Genomic DNA, 24,890 nt, shown 5'->3' with positions numbered 1-24,890 from the left:
GTAGTTGCTCAACATGTCACTGGGAATGAATGTGTTCCAGTTTTAATGTGTTTTGACTAAACATACAATAAACTACTGATGCCTGAAAAAACAAACCCCAAAACCTTAGAAATGAGTGACTACTCTGGTTTTCTGCTTCCAATCTTTTACTCTACTCAGTGAGACTTAGCAATAACTGTAGTGTCTATCACTTTTAGTTTCAAACTTAGAGGATGCAGTTCTGAAATTTGACCTTTCACCTCTATTCTCTTATCTTCCTTGGTTTAGATTCTAGATCCTCTCTGCAAATAACCCCACCTTAGTTTATGATTAGTAATCATGTCCTCATATTTTGTTTGTAATCAGATAAATTCTATTTGTTCCACAATCATACAACAGTTCTGGTGTCTGTATCTCTCTTGTTGAAATCAAAAGTGTGCTTAACAACTGTCTCAGAACTCAGTCAGAAAGTAACTACATTTCAGAGTGATTGTAACTTAGAACTCTGAGCAGACTTAATTAAGCAACAAATCTTAAAGGGACAGAACTTTGTAGCTGTATTATTAGAAGGAGTTCCACTACTGGGAGTTCACTATAACCATGAAATCACAGCTCTGGACCCAAGATGTAAAGGCTTGCACTTAAGTTAAAAAACTTAACTTCACAAGTACAAGATGATAGAAGCATGGCTAAATAGTTGCTTGAAAAAGAGTTAGGGGTTTTAGTGAACTGAAATCTTAAACAAAGCCAACAATGTGTTAAAGCAGCCAAGAAAGCAAATGGGGTCTTTGGCCACAAAAGAGAAGCCTTCTCCTCCTCCTCCTTCCTAATACTTCATTCTAATTCTCCTCTTCCTCCTTCTCCCTTCTTCTTTCTCTGTTACCAATGTAGATTTTCAATTCATAGTCAGAGATGGGACTTGAATGTGGCTCTTCTAGACTTTTAGACTGGCTCTTTTTCCACCATGTCATTTGTTGTAAGATTGCTTCAGTCATGTCTGACTCTTCATGATCCTATGTATGGTTCTCTTGGTAGAGATACTGGAGTGGTTTGCCATTTCCTTCTCTAGTTCATTTTACAGATGAGAAAAATGAGGCAAACAGTTAAGTGACTTACCCAGGGTCACAGCTAGTAAGTGTCTGAGATTGGATTTGAACTCAGGAAGATGAATCTTACTGATTCCAAGCACAGAGTTCTATCCACTGCACCACTTAGCTGTTTCCTAGTACACCACTACACCATACTACCTCTCAAAGGAGTGATAGTCCCATTGTCCTCTGCCTTGGTCAGTCTACAGTGGGAATATTGTGTTCAATTCTGGGCATCACATTTTGAGAAAGGCATAGCTAAGTTGGAAAGCATCTCCAGGAGGGCAAGCAGGATGGCGAACAGCTTCTTATTCTTGTCATATTGGTTTAAGAAATTGGGGATATTTAACCAGGAGAGTAGAAGAATTGTAGTGAAGTTGGAAATAGGGAATATTAGCTGGCTGAAAGTACTGAAAGGGCTCTCCTGTGGAAGAGAGGTTAACTGGCTCCAGAGGGCAGAACTATGAGCGATTGGAGGCACTTGCAAAGAGACAAATTGAGGCTTTATTTGAGGAAAAAATTTCCAATAATTGGAAGCAAACCAGAATGGCCTCAGGTGGTAGAGAGTGAGCTCTTCATCACTTGAAGTTTTCTAGCAAAGGCTACGTGACCAATTGTTGGGTATATTGAGAGAGGATTCTTTTCCAAGTATCAATTAAACTAGATGATTACTGAGGTGCCTTTTTCCTCTGAAATTCTATCATTCTTTGACACTTTTGACCTTGTGTCTGGTACCAGAAATCCTAGGTAGAGACAAGTTCCTGGAAAGACTGGAGCCAATCGTGTGTGTGTGTGTGTGTGTGTGTGTGTGTGTGTGTGTGTGTGTGTGTGTTTCTTATCTCAGTAGTTTTTATTTCAGTAATGAGTACTGTCACTGACCAAGGGACTTCCAGCATCTGTGATCTTAAACTGTAGAGGTTGAAACCAGAAAAGGAGACATTTGTCTGAACTTGGGAAGTTAAAAGAAAAGGGAAAGACCTGTTCTGAGTTAGCTATTTTAAGGACTTGGGAGATTGCTCCTGTCCAAACTTCCTCCCACCCAGAACTTCCATCAGTCAATCAACAGGCCTTTATTAAGCACCTCCTATGTGACAGGCATTGTGCTAGGAACTGGGTTTTCAAAAACCAAAATATAACAGTTCCTGACCATAAAGAGCTTTCATTTTACCAGGGGAAATAAGATATGCATGTGTAAAAATATGTAAAAATATAGAAAGGAAGGAAAGAAGGAAGGAAAAAAGAAGAAAGAGAGGGAGGAAGGAAAGAAGGAAGGAGGGAAGAAAAAAGGAGGAAGAGAAGGAGGAAGGAAATAAATAAGGAAAGGGGGAGAAGGGAAGGAAGAAAAAGGAGGAAGAGAGGAAGGAAGTAAAAGAATGAGGAAGAGAGGGAGAGAGAGGAGAGAGGGAGAAAGAAAGAAGGGAAGGAGGGAGAGAGGAAAGGAGGAAGAGAGGAAGGAAGGAAGGAATGAAAGAAGGAAGGGAGAAAAGGAAACATTTATTTAGTGCCTACCCTGTTTTAGGCCTAGTGCCAAGTGCTTTGCAAAAATTCTATCATTTTACCCTCACAACAGTTCTGGGTGGTAAGTACTGTTTTACAGTAAGGAACCCAAGGCAGGCAGAAGCTTAGTGACTTGCCCACAGTCACATAGCTAATAAGGGTCTGATGTTGGATTTGAACTGAGATCTTCCTAACATCAGGCCCCTCTCGGCCTCCTAGCTGCCTGGTTATACAAAATAACTACACTGGTTACACTAACAGCTGGGGGGAGGGCTATCAGCAAAGGCCTCACATAGAAGGTGGTGTTGCAGTTGAACCTTGAAGGAAACCAGTGATTTTAAGAGGCAGAGGTGAGTCAAGAATCCATTGTGGGCATTGCAGCTAGCCCTTGCAAAAGCAAGTCAATGGAAGAGAGAATGCTACTGTGTGGGAGGAACAGCAAGGGGGCTGGCTTGGCCAGACTGTAGAACATGTGAAGGGCAGCACTATATCATACATCTGGAAAGGTGGGTTGGAGCCAAGTGCTGAAGGGCTTTAAATGCCAACCAGAGAAGTCTGTATTTGACCTGAGATAAATAGGGATTCACAGGTGGGTTGACGCAGCCAAGCGTGTGCTGTAGGAATATTGCTTTGGCAGATGATAGAGGATGAATTCGAACTGTACTGAGTTCTGGGTCCCATATATTAGGAAAAATATTGATACTCTGGATCTCCTCCAGAGGGAGGGTGACTGGGATGGAAACCATGCCAACTGAGGATGATTGGAAGAAATCGAGGGTATTTAGCACAGGAAAAAGAATTAGCAGGGGGAGGGGGTGGGAAGGACAAGATTGCTGTGTTTGGTCATTTGTAAGAGGACAGATTTACTCTGCTTGACCCAAGAAGGCAGAACCAGGTAGATGTTTCAGAGAGGTTGATTTTAGTGTAAGGAAAACCTTGCTAAGAATTACAGGTATCTTTAAGTGGAGTGGGCTGCCGTCTAGAGCCAATCTTATAAGTTAGAAGTCAGGCCGAAGGGAAGGATAAATCTCTACTTCTTGTCACAGCTCCTGAAATGAGAGAGTTATTTTCTTAGGGCTTAAATAAGGCTTTTCCTTATTCAAGAGCCCCCATGTGAAAATGTAACCATGAAGAGAATTACTGCATCCACAATGAAAATAAATGGATTCTCTCACTGTACTCTGCCCTATCAGGACCACATCTCTGTCAAGTTGTAAGTGGAATGACATGTTTTAAGAAGTGAGTTGAAGAACGGGATCACATTCAGAAATGGTCAATGAGCATTGGAGGCCATGCCATGTGACTACCATCTTCAGTACTGGTAGAAGTGGAATTAGGTTTGTTCTACTTGACCCAACAAGGCAGAACTAAGTATTATGGGTAGATATTGATGGGAGCAAGATTTTGTTTTGATATAAAGAAAAACTTCCTAAACAATTAGATGTGCACAAAAGTGGGATGGGCTGCCTTGGGAGGCAGTACTGCCTTTCTCAGTACTGGAAATTTCTGATGGTAGGAGGAGGAGGAGGAATAGCTAACATATCTTTCTGTCTCTGTCTCTGTCTGTCTGTCTGTCTCTCTCCTGGGAGAGAAAACTTACTATGTGCCAGGTCCTCTGCTAAATGCTTTACAATTATTATCTTGTTTGATTCTCACAACAACCCTGGAAGATAGGTACTATTATTATCCCCACTTTACAAATGAAGAAATTGAGGCAGAGATTAAATCCTGTGGCTAGGGTTATACAGCTAAATAATTGTCTAAGGCCAGATTTGAATTCAGATCTTCCTGATTCTGTCCATTCCCAGCACTCTCTACTGTGCAGCCTAGCTGCCCCAGATAAGAGAAAGATGATTACTTGTTAGGGATATCATAAAGGGGATTCCTTTTTGTATACTTTCTGGGCTAGGTGGTCTCTCCTGTCCATTTATGCTAGCAGAGAGTCTATGGAAATGCAAATATCCCTGCGAGGGATAATACTTACTACTAGTAAGGCTCATTGGAATAGAGGAAATGGGACACAGATAAGAGTTGGAAGGCTGGGATTTAAGAAAGCAGGAGAAGAGATGATGAGGCTTCTTAAAAGCCAGGTGGGAGGCCCCAAAGAGAGATTCCCACTTGTTTTTACCATTTGACCTAAAGTTCACCCTAATGCCATCTTTAGATGTGGAAGGATGCATTTATGCATGCCATGGCATGAAGACCCTTTGGAGCCCTGTAGAGAGGAGAGGTGGAAGGAGCGGTAACTGAGCTGATCCCACCCCCACCCTTGTTTGCCTGTTTTAGTATCACCTCACTGGGCAGTTCCCCATGTCTAATTCTCCATTTCCCCAGGCACTCTTGTAACAAAAATTGACCATTTTATCTTCTTTTATTATCTCTAGCCCTTGGAATGTCCTCTCTCTTCATCTTTACTCCTATTTTACCCTGGTATCCTTCAAAGGTCAGCTCAAATCCTGCCTTTTGAAAAAATGCCATATCTCCCAATGCTAGTGCACACCCTGAGATTATGCCAAATTTACCCTGTAGTTAGAAAATTCTATAATTTTCTTTTTTACAGAATTTACCCTTGTTTGTACATAGTTTCCCCCTTTTCAGTGGGGGAATGTCTACCCCACTGGAATGTGAGCTCCTTAAGGGCAGGGCCTGAGTTTTTTTGTCTTTCTTTGTATCTTCAATGCTTAGCACAGTGCCTGGCACACTGTGGTTACTTAATACTTGTTGACTTAACTGCTCTATCTGGAGCTTCTGGTGGTACATGTATTATACGTGAGACGTTGTGCTAAATCTAATTTCTGCCAGACTTCTCTCTAGTTGTCCCAGCAGTTTTTGCCAAATAAGGAATCTTTAATGCGGTAGTTTCTGGGTTGGGTTTATTGAACACTATGCTACTATATTTGATTGCTTCTATGTATGTAAATTCTTCATAATAATAATAATAATAACAATTTCAATAATAATTACATAGACCTACTATATGCCAGGTATTGTGCCATTTGCTTTACAAATATTATTTCATCTGATCTTCACAACAATTCTGTGAGGTAGGTACTATGAGCATCTTCATTGTACACTTGAGTTTCCTCTAAGGCAAAAAGAGGTTAATTGATTTGCCCAGGGTCACACAGTTAGTAAGTATCTGAGACTGGATTTGAACTCAGGTCTTCCTAACTCTAGGCCCAGTGCCTTATCCTTGCACTTGACTCTTTAGGAGAGATGGAAGATTTGGAAAGGACAATGTTGCCACCTTAAGATATATTAAACTCTGGCAGCTAGGTGGAGCAATGGATAAAGCACCAGCCCTGGATTCAGGAGGACCTGAGTTCAAATCTGACCTCAGACACTTGACACTAGCTGTGTGACCCTGGGCAAATCACTTAACCCTCATTGCCCCGTGGGGTGGGGGGAGGGAGGGGAAGAATAGTCCTCAAGATATATTAAACTCCCATAGTTCTCTGTAGTCAAGTACCCCTGCCCATTTCTATAACAGCCAGAGAAAGAGAAGCTAGAACCTTGTCTGAGAGTAATGGTACAAACATCACCAGAACCTATTTCGCACTACACCAACACCTCCCCACCCCCACCTCCAACCTACTCCTCTCCATGGTTTTCCCATGTGACCAGAAGGACAGTAATAGGTTCCTGCCCAGCACAGGGCCCGTATACAGTATGCATCTAGCTGCAGCTAGTTGGCACGTAGATAGAGCACTAGATCTGGGCAAGTCTGTTAACTTCTGCCATCCTCAATTTTCTCATCTATAAAATGGGGCTAATAATAGCTTCTACTTCCCAAGGTTGTTGTGAGGATAAAAATGAGGTAATATTTGTAAAATTCATTGCAAATCTTAAAGCTCTCTCTATAAATGCCAGGTATCATTATATAAACACTAGCTATTATTTAACAGATTTCTGTTGAATTAAATTGCAGATAGTTCTGGATAAGCCATCATGACTGATGATTTAATTGTGGGGCTCCTGGGCCCAAATGAGAGAAGATAACTAGGAAGGGAGACCCCTGAGATTCTTTTCCTTTTTCCTCACTGTACCTATTCTGGGCCATTGAAGAGGTAATTTAACTTTTATACCTTAACCAACGGCTGTGGGAGGCCCCATGGCCTTGAAAAGAGGATATTTTTTCCTTTCAGGGGAAGAGAAATCATTTTCCTCATGTGTCACCCCCAGCTCCTCCTCCTTCTGTGAAGATGAGTTTAATTTTCTTCCCTTCCTAATGAAAATGGAGCAAAGCCAAGTTGTATATTCAGGGGGGAACCAGGCAAGGATGCTTTGTGTGGGGGTGACATGGCAGAAACAGAGTTGCTCTTATAGAGAGGAAGCAATTACTTTTTTGAGTAAGTAAGGAAAGCAAAGAAAAGGCACGTCTCCTGTTAGATGATGCCTGGTTCTGAGTACAGAGGTCAAGGAGTCAATGTTGGGAGACCCAGGCCTCAAGGGCACCCTCTGCAACCCCACATTAATAAGGTATTTGTGGAAAGTGAAGGGGGGGATTTTTTTTTTTAGTGAGGCAGTTGGGGTTAAGTGACTTGCCCGGGGTCACACACCCAGTAAGTGTTCAGTGTCTGAGGCCACATTTGAACTCAGGTCCTCCTGACTCCAGGGCCAGTGCTCTATCCACTGCGCCACCTAGCTGCTCCAGGGGGGGGGGTTTTAAGGGAGACACTGGCCCTTCTATCAGCCAGTGTCATTTCCTCCCTTCTCTCCCCCAAGCATTAGCTGAATGAAGAACATTACAGGGAAAAATCAAAGGATTATCTTTGGATCAAAGATTTGGATAGGATCCTCAGAAGCCCAAATCCCTCATTTTACATATGTGGAAACTAAGGCCCAGGAAATTGAAGGACTTACTCAATGTCACACAGATAGAATGTGGCAGAGCCTTGTTGAGCCACTAGATGCTCCAGGTCAATAGGTAGTTTGTGACCATTTAAAAATGGTAAACCAAGAAAATAATAGAATATTTTTATAATTAAAAAAAAAAGTAAACCAAGGCAGCATTGGAACTGCCTCTTCCTTTTTCTACCCGTTCTTCCTGTCTGAACTCCAACCTGGTTCTTTGTTCCTTTTTAAGAAGAACAATACTCTTTCAGACTAGGTGGTGTAGTGGTTAGGGTGTTGGGACTAGAGCCAGAAAGACCTGAGTTTTAATCCAGCCTCTCTTCACATGTTTGTTATAAAGATCACCTCTTCATTTCATTAAGCCCTTGTTGTCAATTTGTAAAGCACTTAGCACTGTGCCTGGCACATGATTGCTTCTATACAAATGATCGATATTATTGTTATTAATTATGAATTCCCATATGCAGAAGCAATCAAACACATTAACATAGTGTCCAGTAAACCCAAACCAGAAACCACTGGGTTAAGGACTCTCTATTTTACAAAAACTGCTAGGACAACTGGGAAGAAGTAGGGCAGAAATTAGGTTCAGCTCAGCCTCTCACATAAAACACATAGATGATACTGTTTCTTCTCAAGATGAGAGAGTTATACCATGGAAAGCCATTATAAAATGTTTATAAAAACCAGTTATAAAATGCAAAACTCCTGCCCCACCCTCCCAACAGTTCAATGAGTTGACTAGCTTGTTGGAGTTATTTAACTGGCTATTATTTAAATGCTACTGAAGGCTGAGCTCAGTTGAAATCAGACCAGGCGACCTCATCCCTGGGTAAGGGAGAAATCAGGCTTTTGCTTTGTGTTTGCTGCCTTGATCATGAAGTTCTCTGAGCCAGCTTCTATCTTCAAAGAATAATATTAGCGACTCCCCCTTGCTATGACATCACAAATTTTACCTTGCCAACTGCTTGTGATGTCAAAAGAATGCTGGTGCTGTTGAAAAGAAAGGAGGAAAAAAAAAAGAACTAGAGGGAGTCGCTATTGTCCATCACCCCTGAGAAGCAGGATGGGCTGACATTGAATCAAGCTGGATTTAAATTGGGTATTGGCAAGAACTTGCTGACATTATGAGCCCCATCTGTGATCATGAAGGACCAGGGAGATACTTGGCAGTGGGGTAGGGAGCCTTAGTCCTATCTGGAGGCAGGGGACGTGGGAGACACCAAACAAACGAGGTGGACATAGAACCATTCTCAGACTATTGAGAATTCAGGGGAATAAAGGACTTTGGATGAACTTGCCTGCTTCTGTGTAGATTTCAGTCATCGGCTGGAATTTATCATCTTGCATCTGGGAAGATTTTCAGGAATGAACAAATACTAGGCCCATCTCCCTCCCATCTCCCTTTTGCTACCCTCTTCCCCCAGAAGCTCCCGGAGGAATCTTCTGTTCCATTTTCCCTGAAGCCAGGGCCAGGGTCCCCTCCACCAACTCCTAACCTCCACCATCTCTATTCCTGGACCGGAAGCCTGGTGGTATCGCCTCTCATTAGTTCTCTAATCATCAAGTCTTGGGAAGAGCAACCTGGTATAGTTTCCAAAGGGAGCTTGTCATCGAGGAGATGATTACAGCTGCGTCTTCATTAATTAAACCCCTGTTGCCATAGAGGGGCCAGGCAGGCTAAGGGGGAGAGGGGGGAGACTTATTCAATCAATCCCATCTCCCTGGGCGGGTGCAGCAACAAGAGCAGCGTCGGCAAATGAACCCAGAGTTCTTTTAACCCCTGTGGCTCCAGGATCCTCCCAGGCATCAGAGCAGCGTACTTGGTTTTCCTGCCTAATGGGGCACCACGGTCCCAGCCAAGGTGGAAGAGGTGGAGAGGACGTCTCTTTCTTGCAGTTAAGGAGCTGGCATGAGTTTCTGCCATGCAGACGGGAATGCAGCCTCCATCCCCACCGCCCTTCTGCCTCTCTCAGTGTCATTAGCTCATCGAGGTCCAGCCGCCTGGAAGTTGTACACCTGCTGTGTGTGTGTGTGTGTGTGTGTGTGTGTGTGTGTGTGTGTGTGTCTACTTCAGCGTTTTTTCCTTGGGGACCTGAACTGGGATGGTTATTTCCTCTTTTCTCTTGGTGTGCCTCCTGCATGCCTCCAACCTTCAGGCATCTGAGCAGAATGCTGAAAGAGCAGCAGGCCCAATAAAACATCCCTGGGCACCCTTCTTCTCCACCCAGCAAAAGCACCCCACCCTGCTCCCCAACAAGAGGTGGGAGCTGGGAAGGTGGGGTACAATCAGCAGGATCCATGTGGCCCTGCCGTGGCTCTGGGATGCGATCGTGGACCAGGGAGTGTGGCCAGAGCACTTACCTCCCGGAGGGATGTTAGACTCAGGGGGCCAGTGAAATTAAGATTGCCGGCTTGGGTACAGAGCTGCCCAGGAAGATGTTGAAGTTTCGGGCTGATCGAAGAGTCAGGTAGGGCTTGCCCTCTCCCCCTCCCTGCACTTTGTGTGAGGAAGAGCCAGAGCTCAGGAGAACTGAAGGGGGCTGGGCTGACCCAGGTGGCAACCCAGCTCATTTGGGTACTAGGAAAGGGGGGTGGGGGGCCTGTATGGGACGAAGCAGGGAAGGGAAGAACAGTTAGGTCAATGGTTGCTGCATTGCAGTGTTTGTGAAGGAGAAACTTCATCTAGAATCAGTGTAGCTGGGACAAGGGAGAGGACATTACTTGGGAAAGTTGGTGGGTGGGAAAGTGAGGGTAGGAAGAGAATTGTCCTTCCTTGAACTGCTCAGCAAGAGTGGAGGAGAGAGAGAGAGAGAGAGAGAGAGAGAGAGAGAGAGAGAGAGAGAGAGAGAGAGAGAGAGAGAGAGAGAGAGAGTGTGTGTGTGTGTGTGTGTGTGTGTGTGTGTGTGTGTGTTTGCATTCCCATAGGGAATATGCAGAGCAGGAGGGGCTGGGGGATAGTTTGGGGACAGAGGACACTGAGTTGCTCCTTTGTGCTGCAAATGATATAGAGCTTGGCTTCCTGAGAGCTGCTACTATCATGGACTTCCCTTTTTTGGGGAGGGGGAACAAAAAGAAGTCCTTCATGAGGGGGGGTTCTTGGTATGGAGAATACCTGAAGATGCTTAGATTGCTTAGACTATAGGGTACCCCATGTTGATAGAGTTTGGGACAGACCAATTGCTGGTTACAGGGGGGTCCTATTGAGGAACAGGGGACTCCCAAAATGGATTATGGACCACCAGACCACACCCTGTATCCATTGCAGTAGGTGTTGGCCAGGTCTGGCCTCTTGATTGGCAAGTTTCCCAGTTTGGACTGGGAAGTCAATTAGGTTTCCTTATTGATCAGGTCTCTAGACCAATGAGGCCAGGCTGGCTATGGTTATCACCTCAGTGAGTTGCTATATTTTTTTCTAAATTCTTTGATTTTTATCAACACCACCCCCCCTTCCACCTTACTCATCTTTTTGTTTTTGAAGTTGGACCTAGCTTTGGCTCCTTAAAGAGAGGTAAATTGAAGTAAGGATAACAGATGATCCAGAACCCATTGAGGGCCTCCAGAACTCAGCTAATTTATATTACCCCACCCATCAGTTTAGTTTGCCAGCTAAACTGAGGTCTGTGAGGTTGGGATGGGATGGGTGGGATCTTGGTGGAGTTAGTGTACCATTCTTGGACACCTTTGGGTATGTCACTTTCCCTGGGGAGAGACACACACGAAAGTTGAAAGTACTTTAGTCAGAGGACTCAAGTTTAATGTCTCTAATGCATACTACCTGGGTGACCTTGAGTCTTAACCTCCCTAGGGCTCAGTTTTCTCATCTGTGAAAAGGGGCTTGGACTACTTGGTACTTGGCCTTTGAGGTCCCTTTGAACTACAGATCTGTGTTCCTAAACCCATGCTCTTTTCTGGAGCTAATGAGCACATCGCTTGTTTGAAAATAATAACTTTTATTAATAGTTTTTGTTTTTACCTACATTTCCAAATGTATCCCTTCCTCCTCTCAGAGTCAACCCTTAGCAATAAAAATGCAGTGTTCCATGCCCATTGTCCTCCACCTCTTCAAAGAATCCCACTGCAGGTGCCTTTGCATCTGTTTTCTTTGGCACCAAAGCCTGATCTTTATAATTTCACAGTGTTCAGTTTGGTTTTGTTACTGTTCTTCCATTTACATGTTGTAGCCTTTGTATATGGGCAGCCAGGTGGCACAGTGGATAGAGTGCTGGGCCTGGAGTCAGGAATACTCATCTTCCTGAGTTCAAATCCGGCCTCAGACACTTAATAGCTAGCTATGTGACTCTGGGCAAGTCACTTCACCCTGTTTGCCTCAGTTTCCTCATCTGTCAAATGAGCTGGAGAAAGAAATGGCAAACCACTTCAATATTTTTACCAAGAAAACTCAAGTTGGGTCATGGAGAGTGGGACATGACTGAATAGCAGAATGGCCTTTGTGTACATGGTTTTCCTGGTTCTGCTGACTTCACTTTACATGAGCTCATATCTCTTCCCATCATCCTCTATATTATAATATTCATTATTTCTTATAGCACAGTAGTACCACATCAGGTTTATATACCACATTTTGCTTAGCTATACTCCAGAGCTTCTTGTTTTTTTGTTTTTGTTTTTCTGGGGGGCAATGAGGGTTAAGTGACTTGCCCAGGGTCACACTGCTAGTAAGTGTCAAGTGTCTGAGGCCAGATTTGAACTCAGGTCCTCCTGAATCCAGGGCCAGTGCTTTATCCACTGTGCCACCCAGCTGCCCCATCAGAGCTTGTTAAATAAAGCAGTGGGTACCTTTCTGTGGGTATAGGTTGAAAGGAATAATAGGAGGGGAGTTGGGACCAAGAATGCACTGAGCAGCAAAGTCAGACCATCTCCCTGTGCCAAAGTACAGTGGATCCTGCCCTGCCTGTCTGGGCTGCTCAGAGTCATATATTACCCAGGATGGCCCAAGCTCTCCTCTCTGAATGAATGTCCTTACCCTTCTACCCTCTACCTTTACCTGCTACCCAGCAGTCCCTCCAGAAGTTACCGGCAGATCTGTTTGTGACATTCACTTGGTCAGGGGAGCCCAGACAGGGGCCTCCCAGAATAGCAACTGTGATGTTGCCATCCCATCTGTCTCTGCAAAGACCCAGCGCTGAGTTAATCACCTCTCCTGTCTCCTTCCTGGCAGCCTCTCCCCCCAACACCCCTATTGCCTCCCCATCCACAGCATCCCTTAATTAGATCTGTCTGTTATGCCATCACTCTACCCCAGGGCTTGACAATTCCCAGGCTTTCAGGCCTCATTGAGCAGTCCTTGGTCAGGGAGATTTTTTTTTCCTTTTTTTTTTTTTTTGTTGTAATGAGCTTTAGATTTGGAGTATGAGTGAGTCCTTGCTCAGTACCAAAAAGCGAATTAGATAATCCCATACCCCATTTAAAGAGGGGAGACTGAGGCATGGTGGGGGGGCTGAGAGCACAAGTTGGGGAGTTTGTTTATTCATTCATCAAATGCCTTTTGAGTGTCCCCTGAATTCAAGGCACCATATTGCCAGGAATTGTCCCTGAAAACAGAAGTCTGGTATCCTGAAATGCAGGTCCATCTGTAGCCCAACTTTGTATTGGGTTGGCTTTGGAAACAATTCTGTTCTCTTCCCCACTACATTTTCTGCATAATGGTGAAGGGGTCAAAGATGGCTGTTTCAGTCCCATTAGGGGTGGTTTTCAAAGGCTGACAGTGACATAGGGAAACTTCCTTGAGTTCTGGGGATTCAGGAAGAGTTGCTAGCCCTGGAGGGATTTAGGCTCTCATTCAGACCCTGATTCACCTGCTCACTCCATCAGGAGTTTATAGGATCAGTTTTAGAGTTGGAAAAAGGCCTTAGAAGCCACGGAGTCCAACCTTTTTATTTTGGATGAGGAAATTGAGGCATAGTTTAAATGACTTGCCCAGGTTCACAAAGCAAGTTCTGTATTTGAGGATTCGAGCCTAAGTCTTCCTGACTGCAGATCCAGGGATCTCTCCATTGCACCATACTGCCTCTCAATTGAGGAAAGGAGGAAGCTCTTGGCCTGCCAATTGGTCCCCAGACTTGGGTTCCATCATCTCTATTTGCTTGCCCTTTCTTCCTATTCCTCTCACCTCCGTATGCCTATCTCTCTTACTCCTACAGCCACAATGAAAGACGGAACACGTTCCTGCACCCAGTGACCGGCCAGATCCCTGAAGAAAACAAAAGATTTGACTTGAGAAAGTAAGCTTGCCCTCTCTTCTGCTGCCTGCCAGGCTTTTGGCCACATCTGTGCCTACTTCTGTTAATGTCCATCAGAGGGGGAAGGGAAGAGAGGCGTCTGGAGTGTTCCTAAATACAGAAGTGTTGGGGGAATGTCTCTAGCGTGACACCTTCAACCACTTTTCCCAGAACTTCCAAAGACCAGGCAGTTTACTAGAGTGTAAGCCCCACAGGGGCAGGAGCCATGCCTTACTTATCATGGCATCCCCCTCAGTGCCCAACACAGAGATCCACAGATGCTAGGCATTTAATGTCTGTTCAGTAGAATGTTGTTGAATGTCTCTACTGCATTTAGTTCTGATGGTGTGGGCTGAGAGGGAGGTACGATGTGGGTCTTGGGTAACCGGAAAGGGGTTCAATGTGTTATCAGAGAGGGATCACTTCTTGACTAAGTGATCAAGGCTAAGATCAGGCATGGAGTGGACGGGGAGCTATTCTGGAATGCCATCATCCTGGTATTGAGGACCCAGTCCTCATTATTTCCTTCCACCTTTGACTTTGACTCCCCAAACTAAGAACCCGAACAGGAAAATCAGGTAGAAATCACAGACAATTAAAACAACCAGTTCTCATCATCCACTCTAACTTTTAGACTAGAGGGGAGAAAGGAGGGGGAGCTTTTGTGATCTCTTTACATACCCTGAAGCACCTTGTAGGGGCTCAGCCAATAGGGGCTGCTGCTAATTTTTCAGAAAAGGGGGAGAGAACAGAATTCTGGGTATAGTTGGAATGTAGTATTCTCCAGAATTAGATGATTTCTTGATCCCTAGGAAGCACTGGTTTTAGTTTCATTTGTAAAAAGATAACATTTTGTTGATATCTTTTGTTTTTATTCAACCTTATTTCCCAACATTCTCTCTCCCTCCCTGAGTACATTCATTACCTTATAAGTGAGTCTAGTGTAAAAAAAAAAAGGAGGGGGGAATAGTTCAGCAAAGCTAAGCAACACATACAATTTTATGGGACATTACAGACAATGTTCTATACCCATAATTCCCTACCTCTGCAAAGAAATGTGTGTGTGGTGGTGGAGGGGGGGGGGTTCAAAGTACCAATTTTCTACTGATGCTGGCAAAGGGTCAGGAATTAGGAGAAGACAAGGATATGGGAAAAGGAGGAAGGAAGGACAGTGATTGCTTCTTAACCATAACATGTTTCCCTCTTCCTGTCTAACTTGGGGTTCAGATCTGCCTCGGACATGTCCAGTAAAACTGGTGGCAAGCGCTCCACGACCACCCCCAGTGACACAGCCAACAACAACATGGTGTCCGAGGTTCCCCCAGAGCGGCCCAATGTCCGGGTAAGTCTTCCCCCTGAGAGGCCCAGTCAGAGTCTGGGGAGACCAGAGTTAAACCTAGGAAACCAGTCAACGTAACCAGACAGTTAATGCCAGTCCTGAGCTATCAGAAGAATCCAAATAGCCCTCTCTTCCACCTCCTTCACCTGAGAGCTCCTTCCAGTGTTCCAAAATCTCTAAAAGTTTGGAATTTTGTGTTATTTAAGAAGAAAAACAATTTTTAAAAGCACTTCTTTCTATTACTTCTTTTCATTCTCATAATAACCCTGTGAGGTAAGTATTTGCAAGTATTTATTTGTATCCCCGTTTAAAAGGTGAGAAAACTTAGGTCTGATAAAGTTTTCAATCCAGAGCTTCTCAGGATCCTGGTATCTTAAAGGATCAGAGCAATCCAGAACTGAATGAGACTTTGGAGGGCATCTAGTACAACTCTCTCACTTTACAGATGAGGAAACTGAGGCCCGGGAGGTTAAGTGACTTATTGAAGCCACCGTGGCAAAACTCGGATTCAAATTCAGGTCCTGCGACTTCAAGTTTGGTATCCCCAAGTTTAGTGCCCTTTTCACTCAGTGCACGGAACCTTTGAGTTCACTCCCTGGGAGCCTCCCTTTTGTGATTTCAAAAATCTGTCTTGATCTCTAATGCCAACCTTAGATACCAGACTTCCTGGACCCTTCTTGATCTTGATCCTTTGCAGATTCTTGGGTCCTACCTACTGTAACCCATGCCCTTTTGCCATTGCCCCCATCTCTTAATGCCTGCCTCAGGCGGGTACTCCCTCTCCTCTTTACACCAACTGCTACATTCTCCACACACTCACCAGAGGACATTTTCTATGGCCTCTTTACCAAGAAGAACATTTACAAATTCAGAAATAGTATTCTAGGATAAGGTCATTGGAAATGCGGATTTGAAAAGTCTCTCTGGTCGTAGCCCAGGTGGATCCTCCATTCTTTAGCGATTCTGTCTAGCTACATATTCAGTTCCTGGCGGAGCATGGCTCATTAGGATTCTCTCTGCCTTGAGCATCTGCTCCTTCCTGGCCCAGAGACAAGAATGGTATCTTTCCTTACCGAATGCCCCCAGGCTTATTTGGGGGTGGGGGATGACAGGAGGGGGATGGGGGTGGGGAGGGGGTGTAGAGGGACGGATTCATCCACCAGGGCCCCCTGGATTGAGCTCATTCTCCAGGCTTATTCAACCAATTGGAAACTCTTCTGATGGCATGGTGTGTGTGTGTGTGTGTGTGTGTGTGTGTGTGGTGGAGGTTAGTGTTCTGCCCATATTACTATGCAAATCATTTGCTATCTAAGGTGTTTTCCTCCCACTAAGAAGGAACTATGAAACAGGTACAGACAGTTCCTATGACTTCAACAACCAAAATAAGTAAAGCTGAAATACAGATCACCCCTAAAGAGTACAAGAGAGAACTTTCCTGGGCTTTTAAGGAAATGGGCTAAGGGAGTTGTCTAAAATCTCACAGCTGTTTAGTGGTAGAGCTGAAACCGGAACCCAGATCTCCTGACTAAAACTAGGGTCTTAGGCTCTGAATGCTGTGAGGGTTCCCAGGGTAGAGGATGGGGAAGGAGGGAGGGAGAGAGAGAGAGAGAGAGAGAGAGAGAGAGAGAGAGAGAGAGAGAGAGAGAGAGAGAGACCAAAAGTAAAGGATTAGCACTTCTAACCAGAGACAGCCATCCTGGAAGACGTGACAAGGAGGTAAGGGATGTGGTGAGCAAAGGTGAAGCCTTCTCCGTTTCTTCTTCCCCAGGCACCCCGAACTTCCCGCAAAGCCATAGCCTTTGGCAAACGTTCCAACTCCATGAAGCGAAACCCCAACGCTGCCGTCACAAAGAGTGGCTGGCTCTTCAAACAGGTACCTTTCCTTAATGCTCCCTGGGGCTCCATTCTGTCCTCCTTGTTCCTCTGAAGAGACTGTGGGTGTCCCCCAGGGCTCTGTTTGGGGCCCTATCTGCTTCTCCGTCTATACTGCTTCACTCAGTGTTCTTATTACCTTCCACAGACAGGGACACCAACCTCCTTGATGTTCCTCTAACAAGGCTTTTCATCTCTGGCCTCCAGGAATTTGCCCCATGCCTGGAGTTCTCTCCCTCCTCACCTGGGCCTCCTGGCTTTCCTAGCTTCATTTCAGTCCCAGCTAAAGTAGAAGTCAAACCTTCTACAGGAAGATCCCCTTTCACTTGAGTGCTTTCCCTCTGTTGAGAATTGATCCTGTGTACAATTTGTTCGGACACAGATGTTTGCTTGTTGTCTCCTCCATTAGACTATGAGCTGTTTGAGAGCCTTTATTTGTGTCCGCAAAGTAGGCAGTTCATTGACTGACTGGCTAGCTATCTGATTTCTCATTTATCCTCTGAGTGATCTGAGAGGTTGTGATTTCCCACAAAGGTCCCAGAGCATGGTGGCATCAAAATAGAGACGAGAACCTAGGCCTTGTGTCTCCTTCCTCAATGTCCCTTTCTGACAGCCATCTCTTTCTCCATGTATCCTTCAGGCCAGCTCTGGGGTAAAACAGTGGAATAAACGCTGGTTTGTCCTGGTGGATCGATGCCTCTTCTACTACAAAGGTGAGCTTGTCTCCTCCCCCCACCTCCTGCAGCTCCAGAGCAGGGACAGCCCCAGTTGATCTCCCACACTTTCTCTGCCCAGCCTCACCTTCTGAACGCGCACACGTGCACACACACACACACACACACACACACACACACACATGCACAGTCTGGTTCAGTCCTTAAAGACACCAAGGTCATCTACTGCATCCCAGGCCATTGCCAGTCATCTTGACTTTTGTTCTGCCATTGAACTTTTTTTTTTTTTTGGTAGGGCAATGAGGGATAAGTGACTTGCCCAGGGTCACACAGCTAGTAAGTGTCAAGTGTCTGAGGGCTGCCATTGGACTTTGATGATTAAGGAAGAAAGAGTGAGGCCCAAGACTGTGTATGATTCTGCCTTACTTAACGCCATTCACTCACAAGGGAAGACATCACCCCATGATGTCACTGACTCTCTTCCAAAGTGAAGGACAAACAATAGAAATACTGCGCCTTGCACATAGTAGGCACTTAACAAATGCTTGTTGACTGGTTCAGGGGAGACGTAGGGCAGCCCTGGGAGGTGAGGACCACATTGGAAGAAGACTCTAGGTGGGGTGCAGAGGAAGAAAGATGGGAGGTTCCATTGCCAAAGCCTTCTGAGCAGAGCTGAAGAGACCCCAGGTGAAGATTTACAGGAGGCATTACCCTCCTTTTCACTTCCTTCCAGACAAAGTACAGCATCTTGCCAGTTCCAGGGACTAGGCAGTTAGTTATCAACCCCCCCCCTACCCCGCCCCCAGCAACACCATTCAATTTAATTCCACCAACATTTATTTAAGAGCCTATTATGGGGCAAGGCTCTGTGCCAGGGGGCTGTGGACATCAAACCCAAGATGAGGCAGTTCTTGTCTCCAGGAAGCTTACATTTGAGGTGGGGTAGGCAACTCGCATACAGGTTGACAAAATATTTTGCAAAAAATTATACAAATTTGGGGCAGCTAGGTGGTACAGTGGATAGAGCACCGGCCCTAGATTCAGGAGGACCTGAGTTCAAATCCAGCCTTAGACACTTAACACTTACTAGCTGTGTGACTCTGGGCAAGTCACTTAACCTCAATTGCCTTACCAACCTAAGGTTATAGCTAGTAATATATACAAATTGGAATGTGGGTGAGAATCACTAACAACTGGAGTCGGCCATCAAGTGTTTATTAAGCATCTGCTTTGTGCCAGGCGCTATGCTAAGCACTTGGGCTATAAAGAAAGGCAGAAGAAAGCCCCCAACCAATCTCTGCCCCTGAGTAGCTCACAGTCTAATTAATAGGGGAGACTCCCTGTAAATCACTATGTACAGATCCATGGAGGGAAGTTACTCTTATTAGAATTTGCTTTAATTTTTAGTTCCTCTCAAGGAGGGATATTCTGTCCCCAAATGGGAAGGTATTTAGAGAAATATAATGCAATCATGGCAAATTTTCAAATTTTAAATTTACAAGTGGGAAATGGCAGGGAGAAGGGAAGGGAAGGGAAGGGAAGGGAAGGGAAGGGAAGGGAAGGGAAGGGAAGGGAAGGGAAGGGAAGGGAAGGGAAGGGAAGGAGGAGTGGAAGAACAAATGTGCCTTAAATATAGAAAGTAATTTTTCTTTCCTGGGATCCATGGAATTCTGACCCCTTTCCTAAACTAGAATAAACACATGTTAAGTTAACTGGGCAGGGAAAATGAAAATCTAAAGACTCAAGTCTTGCCTTCAATCAGATCTTATATTAATTATGATTAGTGCCATTTCAATAGACTCTATGGATATTTTGTTTAGGAAGTGGTCATTCAGAACAAAATGAATATGCAAAATGCATATTGTTTTATTTTGTGTTACAAATATATTATGAATATATATTATATATTAATAAATATACTTTTGTATAAAATAATACCAAGCACACTTTCTTTTTCAATGCGTAATTTAATGCTCAGTAAGAGTGCAGAGCCTTGAGGAGCCCAGCTTTACCTGGGATCTGTGTCCAGCGACCTTGGGCAGGAGGTCTGTTAGAGAGCTGGGCTTGAGACCTGCCCCCTTTCCCAAGTGACCAGAGTCACCTTTGCCCGGATTGCTCTCGTTCTTTGGGATGTCTCACCAGCAGTGACTGGCTGGTTTTTTACTTTCATTATGTACTCCCCCCAAAGAAGGGAGCAAAATGAAAGCCTAGCAGCCTCTGGATGCTGACATTCAGGGGAATAAGGCATAGACATGAGATAGACTCAGAGTAAAGCCATTATTCCTCCCGTCCCCTGGCCTCAGGGGATGCCAGACATCTGTCTTTCTGTTTTTCCTGGGTTCTCCTGGGAGCTGCCCAGTGAATCATTAACCTTGGCAAACAAACTCTGTACCCGGTGCCTCCCCCCACCCCCTTCCAGCTATCCTGACACCCCAGGCTACTATGGCTTCAGCTCAGTGGGGGTGAGGGTGGGGGTGGGGGTGGTAGATGGGATTTGTCCTGGGGAGGTACAGGGTTTAGGATGGGAACAGTGTGCAGCTGGCAGGCAATGGGGAACCCAAGAAAGTCTCTAAAAGGGAAGGGAAACTGAGCTACTTGGTAGAATCCTTCTCTTAGGGAATGCTCTGAGAACACCCCAATCCACACTTCCAGAGGAGACTAAAATTGGAGACTCCAGAGAGCATTCTGTAAAAGGCGCAGCTAACCTCGCTCCTGATAACTAGTGCCTGAGGTTATAGCTAGTATGGCCACAGCCAAAACAGAACCTAGGGTGCTAGAGCTAGAAGGTACTTAGAGACCTGTTCTTCTCACTGATGAGAAAAGGGAGGTGCAGAGAGGGGGGGGGGGAGGGAGAGTTAAGACCAATTGCTTTGTGAGGTAAAGGATAGGAATGAAAAAAGGATGAGCCCCTGGGCTGGAGGCAGCACAAACCCTTAAAAGGTGTTTTGTTTTCTCCCCCTGGAGCCTGAAATTAAAATTGGCAGGAAGTGTTTCCAACCCAGAGGATAAAAAGGGAAAGTGGTAGGATGAGAAAGGGCCTAGCTGATTTAGGAGAGGCCAACTGAGCTACAGAGTAGGGCACGGTAGGCAGAGGCTTACACAGGGGGTAGCTTTTGTTTTAATATGGCCTTTTATCATTGTATGCATTTTTAATCTAAGAAAATTCCTCGTTCCAAACAGCCTAATGATGTTTATTTTGTGATAGATCTATTTTTATATAGTATAGGCTCAGAGCCTTTTGACTAGTCGCTAATAGCATAAAAAAGGACCCAATTTTAAAAAACTAAGCAGGTGCTACATACACATGCTTCGTCTCAGCGCTGGGGAAGAGTTAAGCTGATTGTCTTTACCACAGTGGGCCTAGCCCTGCCTTTCCCTTACCCTGCCCCCTTTTGGCTTATCCAGCCTTACCTCTGGCTGGCAGCTGGGGTCTGGACTGGCTAATCCAAAGAGCTCCTCTGTGAGCCAGGATGAATAATTCAACAGTGGGCATTGTGAACTGGATCCCCAATAGGATGAGAGAAAGAGCCAAGAGGCGGGGCTGAAAGCTGGGAGGTGGGAGGCAATGCAGGGGAGCTAATTGGAGCGAGACTCCGGACTATTAGCCAGGGGCCTGAGGGCATACAAAGTAGATGAGGCCCCTGCCAGGGGTCCCTTCTCCCTAACCCTGCCTCACCTCTCTTTCCCAATCATTCTTTCTCCTACAGATGAGAAGGAGGAGAGCATCCTGGGAAGTATCCCACTCCTGAGCTTCCGGGTAGGGGCCGTGCAGCCCTCGGACAACATCAGCAGAAAACATACCTTTAAGGTCAGTGGGCCACCCTAGCTGGACAGAGGCCACCCTACCTACCTCCTGCCCTTTTTCTTCCTCAGCTCTCAGGTCTTCTCAGAGATGGTGGGGAGTGGTGAGGGTCACACTCAGGCGAAATCAACTCTCCATTTACGTATGGGATCATTGAATTTAGAGCTGAAAAGTCACCTGGACACCTGCTAGCCCCACCCCCTCATTTCTTAGACAAGGAAACTTATCATGCAGTTAGTGAACAGCAGAGCTGGGATTTCAGCCCAGGTCCTCTGACTCCAAAACCAGTGCTTTTGGTATTTATACATTGTTGGATCTGAGAAGGAGCAAGATGGCTTTACTTTCCTGGTCATCTTCAAAGCACTGACCCAGAGCACTGTGAAAGGCATTTCAGGTTTGGGATGATATTGTGGCAGAGGCTCCCCCTTCTCCAGAAAGGCTGTCCTCTTGGCAGCACTCTTCCCAGCATCCTTTGAGGTACAGATACATCAGCAAACCTTCAGATTTCCCAGAGGTGGTAAATGAGAGGAGGGAGTGCTATCAGCCCGCCCTCTATTCCCCCAGCCCCATCGAGTGACCCCAGGGACAGGTCTTCCATGGAGATTTTCCAACCCTGCTATGTGAAGTCACCCCACCCTGTGCCCCTTTCTTCCTGGCATGTAATTAATTACGTACTTCCCAGTTTTCTTGGTGATGTTTATGTGGGATTCTAAGACTAGGCTCTCAGACCCCAGCTGTGTACCAGGCATTGGGATGAACAACCCAAGAGAAGTACACTTTGGTGCCAGAATAGTGATGGGACCCAACCTGGCATGGTCAACATCTCACTTTCCAACCCCTAGTGCCTAAGGCTTCTCTTCCAGCATTTGTGCTGTGCGTTACTAGGAGATGGTGCCTTGAGTTCCCCTTTAAAAATCCCCCACCTCAGTCTCCAGAATCACAGAGCTGGAATGAACATTAGGGGCCCCCAGTCCAGCCCATATCTAGAAAGGTTTCTCCTCTCTGCCTATTAGTCATGCAGCCTTCACTTGAAGACTCCAATGATAAGGAGCCCACTACCCTCCTGAGGCAGCCTATTCCATTGATAGGGAACTCCAAGAGGAAGTTTGATGAATTGTAATCTGTTCCTTTGTAACTTCCATCTACGGCTCCTAGCTCTACCCTCCGGGGCCAAGCAGAAAGGGAACAATCCCTTGTTTCAGATATTCACAGAAGGCTGGCACTGGAAGGGACCTTAGAGCGGATTCTAGTCTAAATGCCATATTTTACATTTGAGGAAACTGAGGCCCAGAGCGGTAAAGACACTTGCCTGAGGTCACAAGGTAGTCCCTGGGTCCCTCAATCCCAAGGGCCTCAGTGTCCATTTTGGGGTAAAAGTGGGAGGCGAATTTCATTATGACAGATTTTAGTTGAACAAGGATTGTTCACCCGAGGTACTCTGCACCTTCTTCCCTTGCCTCCCAGGTATCCCTGATTGAGCTATTCGACCTCCCTGATCATTGGCTTTCCATAGAAAGCTACAAAATAGCCAAAGCTATAACGCTAACCTTTGGACAACCAGGACCTTCCATGGAGATGGTAGCAGGCCCCAGGAAGAGATACCTAGTGCCTGGACTCTCCAAAATGTTAAAATTCTTGACCCATTCTGCCCTTGAATTAGTGACCACTTTGTTGTAGAAAGGAATGGGGGCTGGGTGGGCATGTACTCTCGGCGGGGGGGGGGGGGGATTATTTAATAGCACATAATTAGTTTCTAGTCTCCTGGGGTTGTGTGTGTGTGTGTGTGTGTGTGTGTGTGTCGGGGGTGTGAACAGAGGCAACAATTAATAGGACCCTGCCTCCAGGGAGCCCTGGATCTGGCTGGGGAAATGGGAACGTGCTGTTTAACTAAAAACAAACAGTCCTGATATACACAGACACCCCCCCCCCATACACACATGCACACTTGTATACACACTCGAGCAGACTGTCTTACCCTCCCTCACAGACCTGTTCGGGTATGCACACCCACATATAGGACTAGTGGAGTTGGTGGGAGACAGCAGGCATTTGAGAAATATTGATTGACTGACAGGCTGATGACATAAGTCCCAGATTCTTTCATCTCTTTTCTTCCCTTCCCCCCGACTGGCACCGTGCCTCTTGAAAACCCAACTCAGAAGAGCTCTGCTCATTGGCCCACAAAGGGTCCTGTTTGTGCCTGCCTATTCAGTGACCGTCCCCCAGAGAGGCGAGGGGAACAGAGACAGAGGGGAGGCTTGTCCAGCAGTGGCCACCAAGGGAACTCTTGGAGCCTTAATAATGCAGAGCCAGGGTCTACTCTTGCCCAGTCCAGTGCCAAGTGTGTTAACCTCTTCTTGGCCAATGGAGCAAACTCGAGGGAGTTGAGATGGTCTTTGGACTTTTATGGAATCACTCTCCATTTGGGGAGTTTTTTTCAAACATATTCCCTAACCTTTTCCCCCAGACCCCTCCAGTCTTCAGCATCTCTCTAGATAAGGTATCTTTTCTGGGGTTTTTTTGGGGGTGGGGTATGGACCCCTTTGATGGTCTAATGAAACTTATGGACCCCTTCTCTGAAAAATGTTTTTAAATGTAGAAAATAAAATATAGAGTATTACAAAGGAAACCAATCATATTAATATCTAGTTATTGAAAGGTTTTTTTTTAACAAGTTCACAGACCCCAAGTAAAGAACCCCTATCCCAAACCCTGATCTCCTGTCCTTTTTCTTCCCAGACTCTACTCTGGGTCATAAAATTATTTTTAAAAAACTATTATTTATTTTTAACAAATAATTTAATAATGATTTAACACATAAATTCCCTCTTCTCCCATCCTTCCCCCATCTGCTGAGAAGGCAAGCAATATGAAGCATAAAATATTAAAGCTTAGAAAGTATATTGGAGGGGCAACTAGGTGGCTTAGTGGATAGAGTACCGGCCCTGGAGTCGGGAGTACCTGAGTTCAAATCCAGCCTCAGACACTTAACACTTACTAGCTGTGTGACCCTGGGCAAGTCACTTAACCCCAATTGCCTCACTAAAAAAAAAGAAAAAAGAAAGAAAGTATATTGGAGATTATCCAGTCTAATCACCTCATTTTGCAGATAAAGAAACTGGGGCTCAGAGAGGAAAAGTACCCACCCTTGGCAGGTGCCTAATAAATATTTGATTTGAATGATATAGAAGTGACTTACCACCCAAAATCACAAAGGTAGAAAATGGATTTGATGAGATGCTTTCTGATGTTCCTCCTAGCTTAGAGATTTTATGAGTGGGCAAAGTGGTAGAACTGGGGTTCAACCATGAGTCTTTACACTCCAAGACCAGTGTTTTTCCACAGTACCCACTCCTTTCCTCTTTTTACTTTGAAGGCATCCTCTACTTGTTTCACATAGACACATTCTAACTCTAGCTCGACTGGCCTAGTCCCACAGTGGTGCAGACCCCTCTTTTCCTCCTTTTGTGTCTCCCAAGAGAGCTCCACACCTAAGAGGTGCTTCATAAAAGTTTGTTGAATAACTCCTTTTGTCTTTCCTCC

General features: G+C 45.3%; 1 protein-coding gene across 5 annotated transcripts in view; it reads left to right on the top strand.

Moving 5' to 3' along the window:
- Positions 1–24,890, top strand: part of PLEKHA6 (pleckstrin homology domain containing A6) — a 214,417-nt gene that overhangs the window by 145,016 nt on the left and 44,511 nt on the right. For 4 of the 5 annotated variants that reach the window (XM_044004726.1, XM_044004729.1, XM_044004730.1 and 1 more), the window contains 5 exons: positions 13,583–13,663; positions 14,888–15,002; positions 16,768–16,872; positions 17,512–17,584; positions 21,253–21,353. In XM_044004726.1, the coding sequence (XP_043860661.1) occupies positions 13,583–13,663; positions 14,888–15,002; positions 16,768–16,872; positions 17,512–17,584; positions 21,253–21,353 (475 nt within the window). Of the gene's footprint in view, positions 1–9,504; positions 9,890–13,582; positions 13,664–14,887; positions 15,003–16,767; positions 16,873–17,511; positions 17,585–21,252; positions 21,354–24,890 lie in introns of those variants that run through there. The other variant, XM_044004728.1, reaches the window with a different exon arrangement.

Source organism: Dromiciops gliroides, chromosome 4, assembly GCF_019393635.1.
Source record: "Dromiciops gliroides isolate mDroGli1 chromosome 4, mDroGli1.pri, whole genome shotgun sequence".
NCBI classification, from domain to species: domain Eukaryota; kingdom Metazoa; phylum Chordata; class Mammalia; order Microbiotheria; family Microbiotheriidae; genus Dromiciops; species Dromiciops gliroides.
This window is presented reverse-complemented; position numbering and strand designations above follow the sequence as displayed.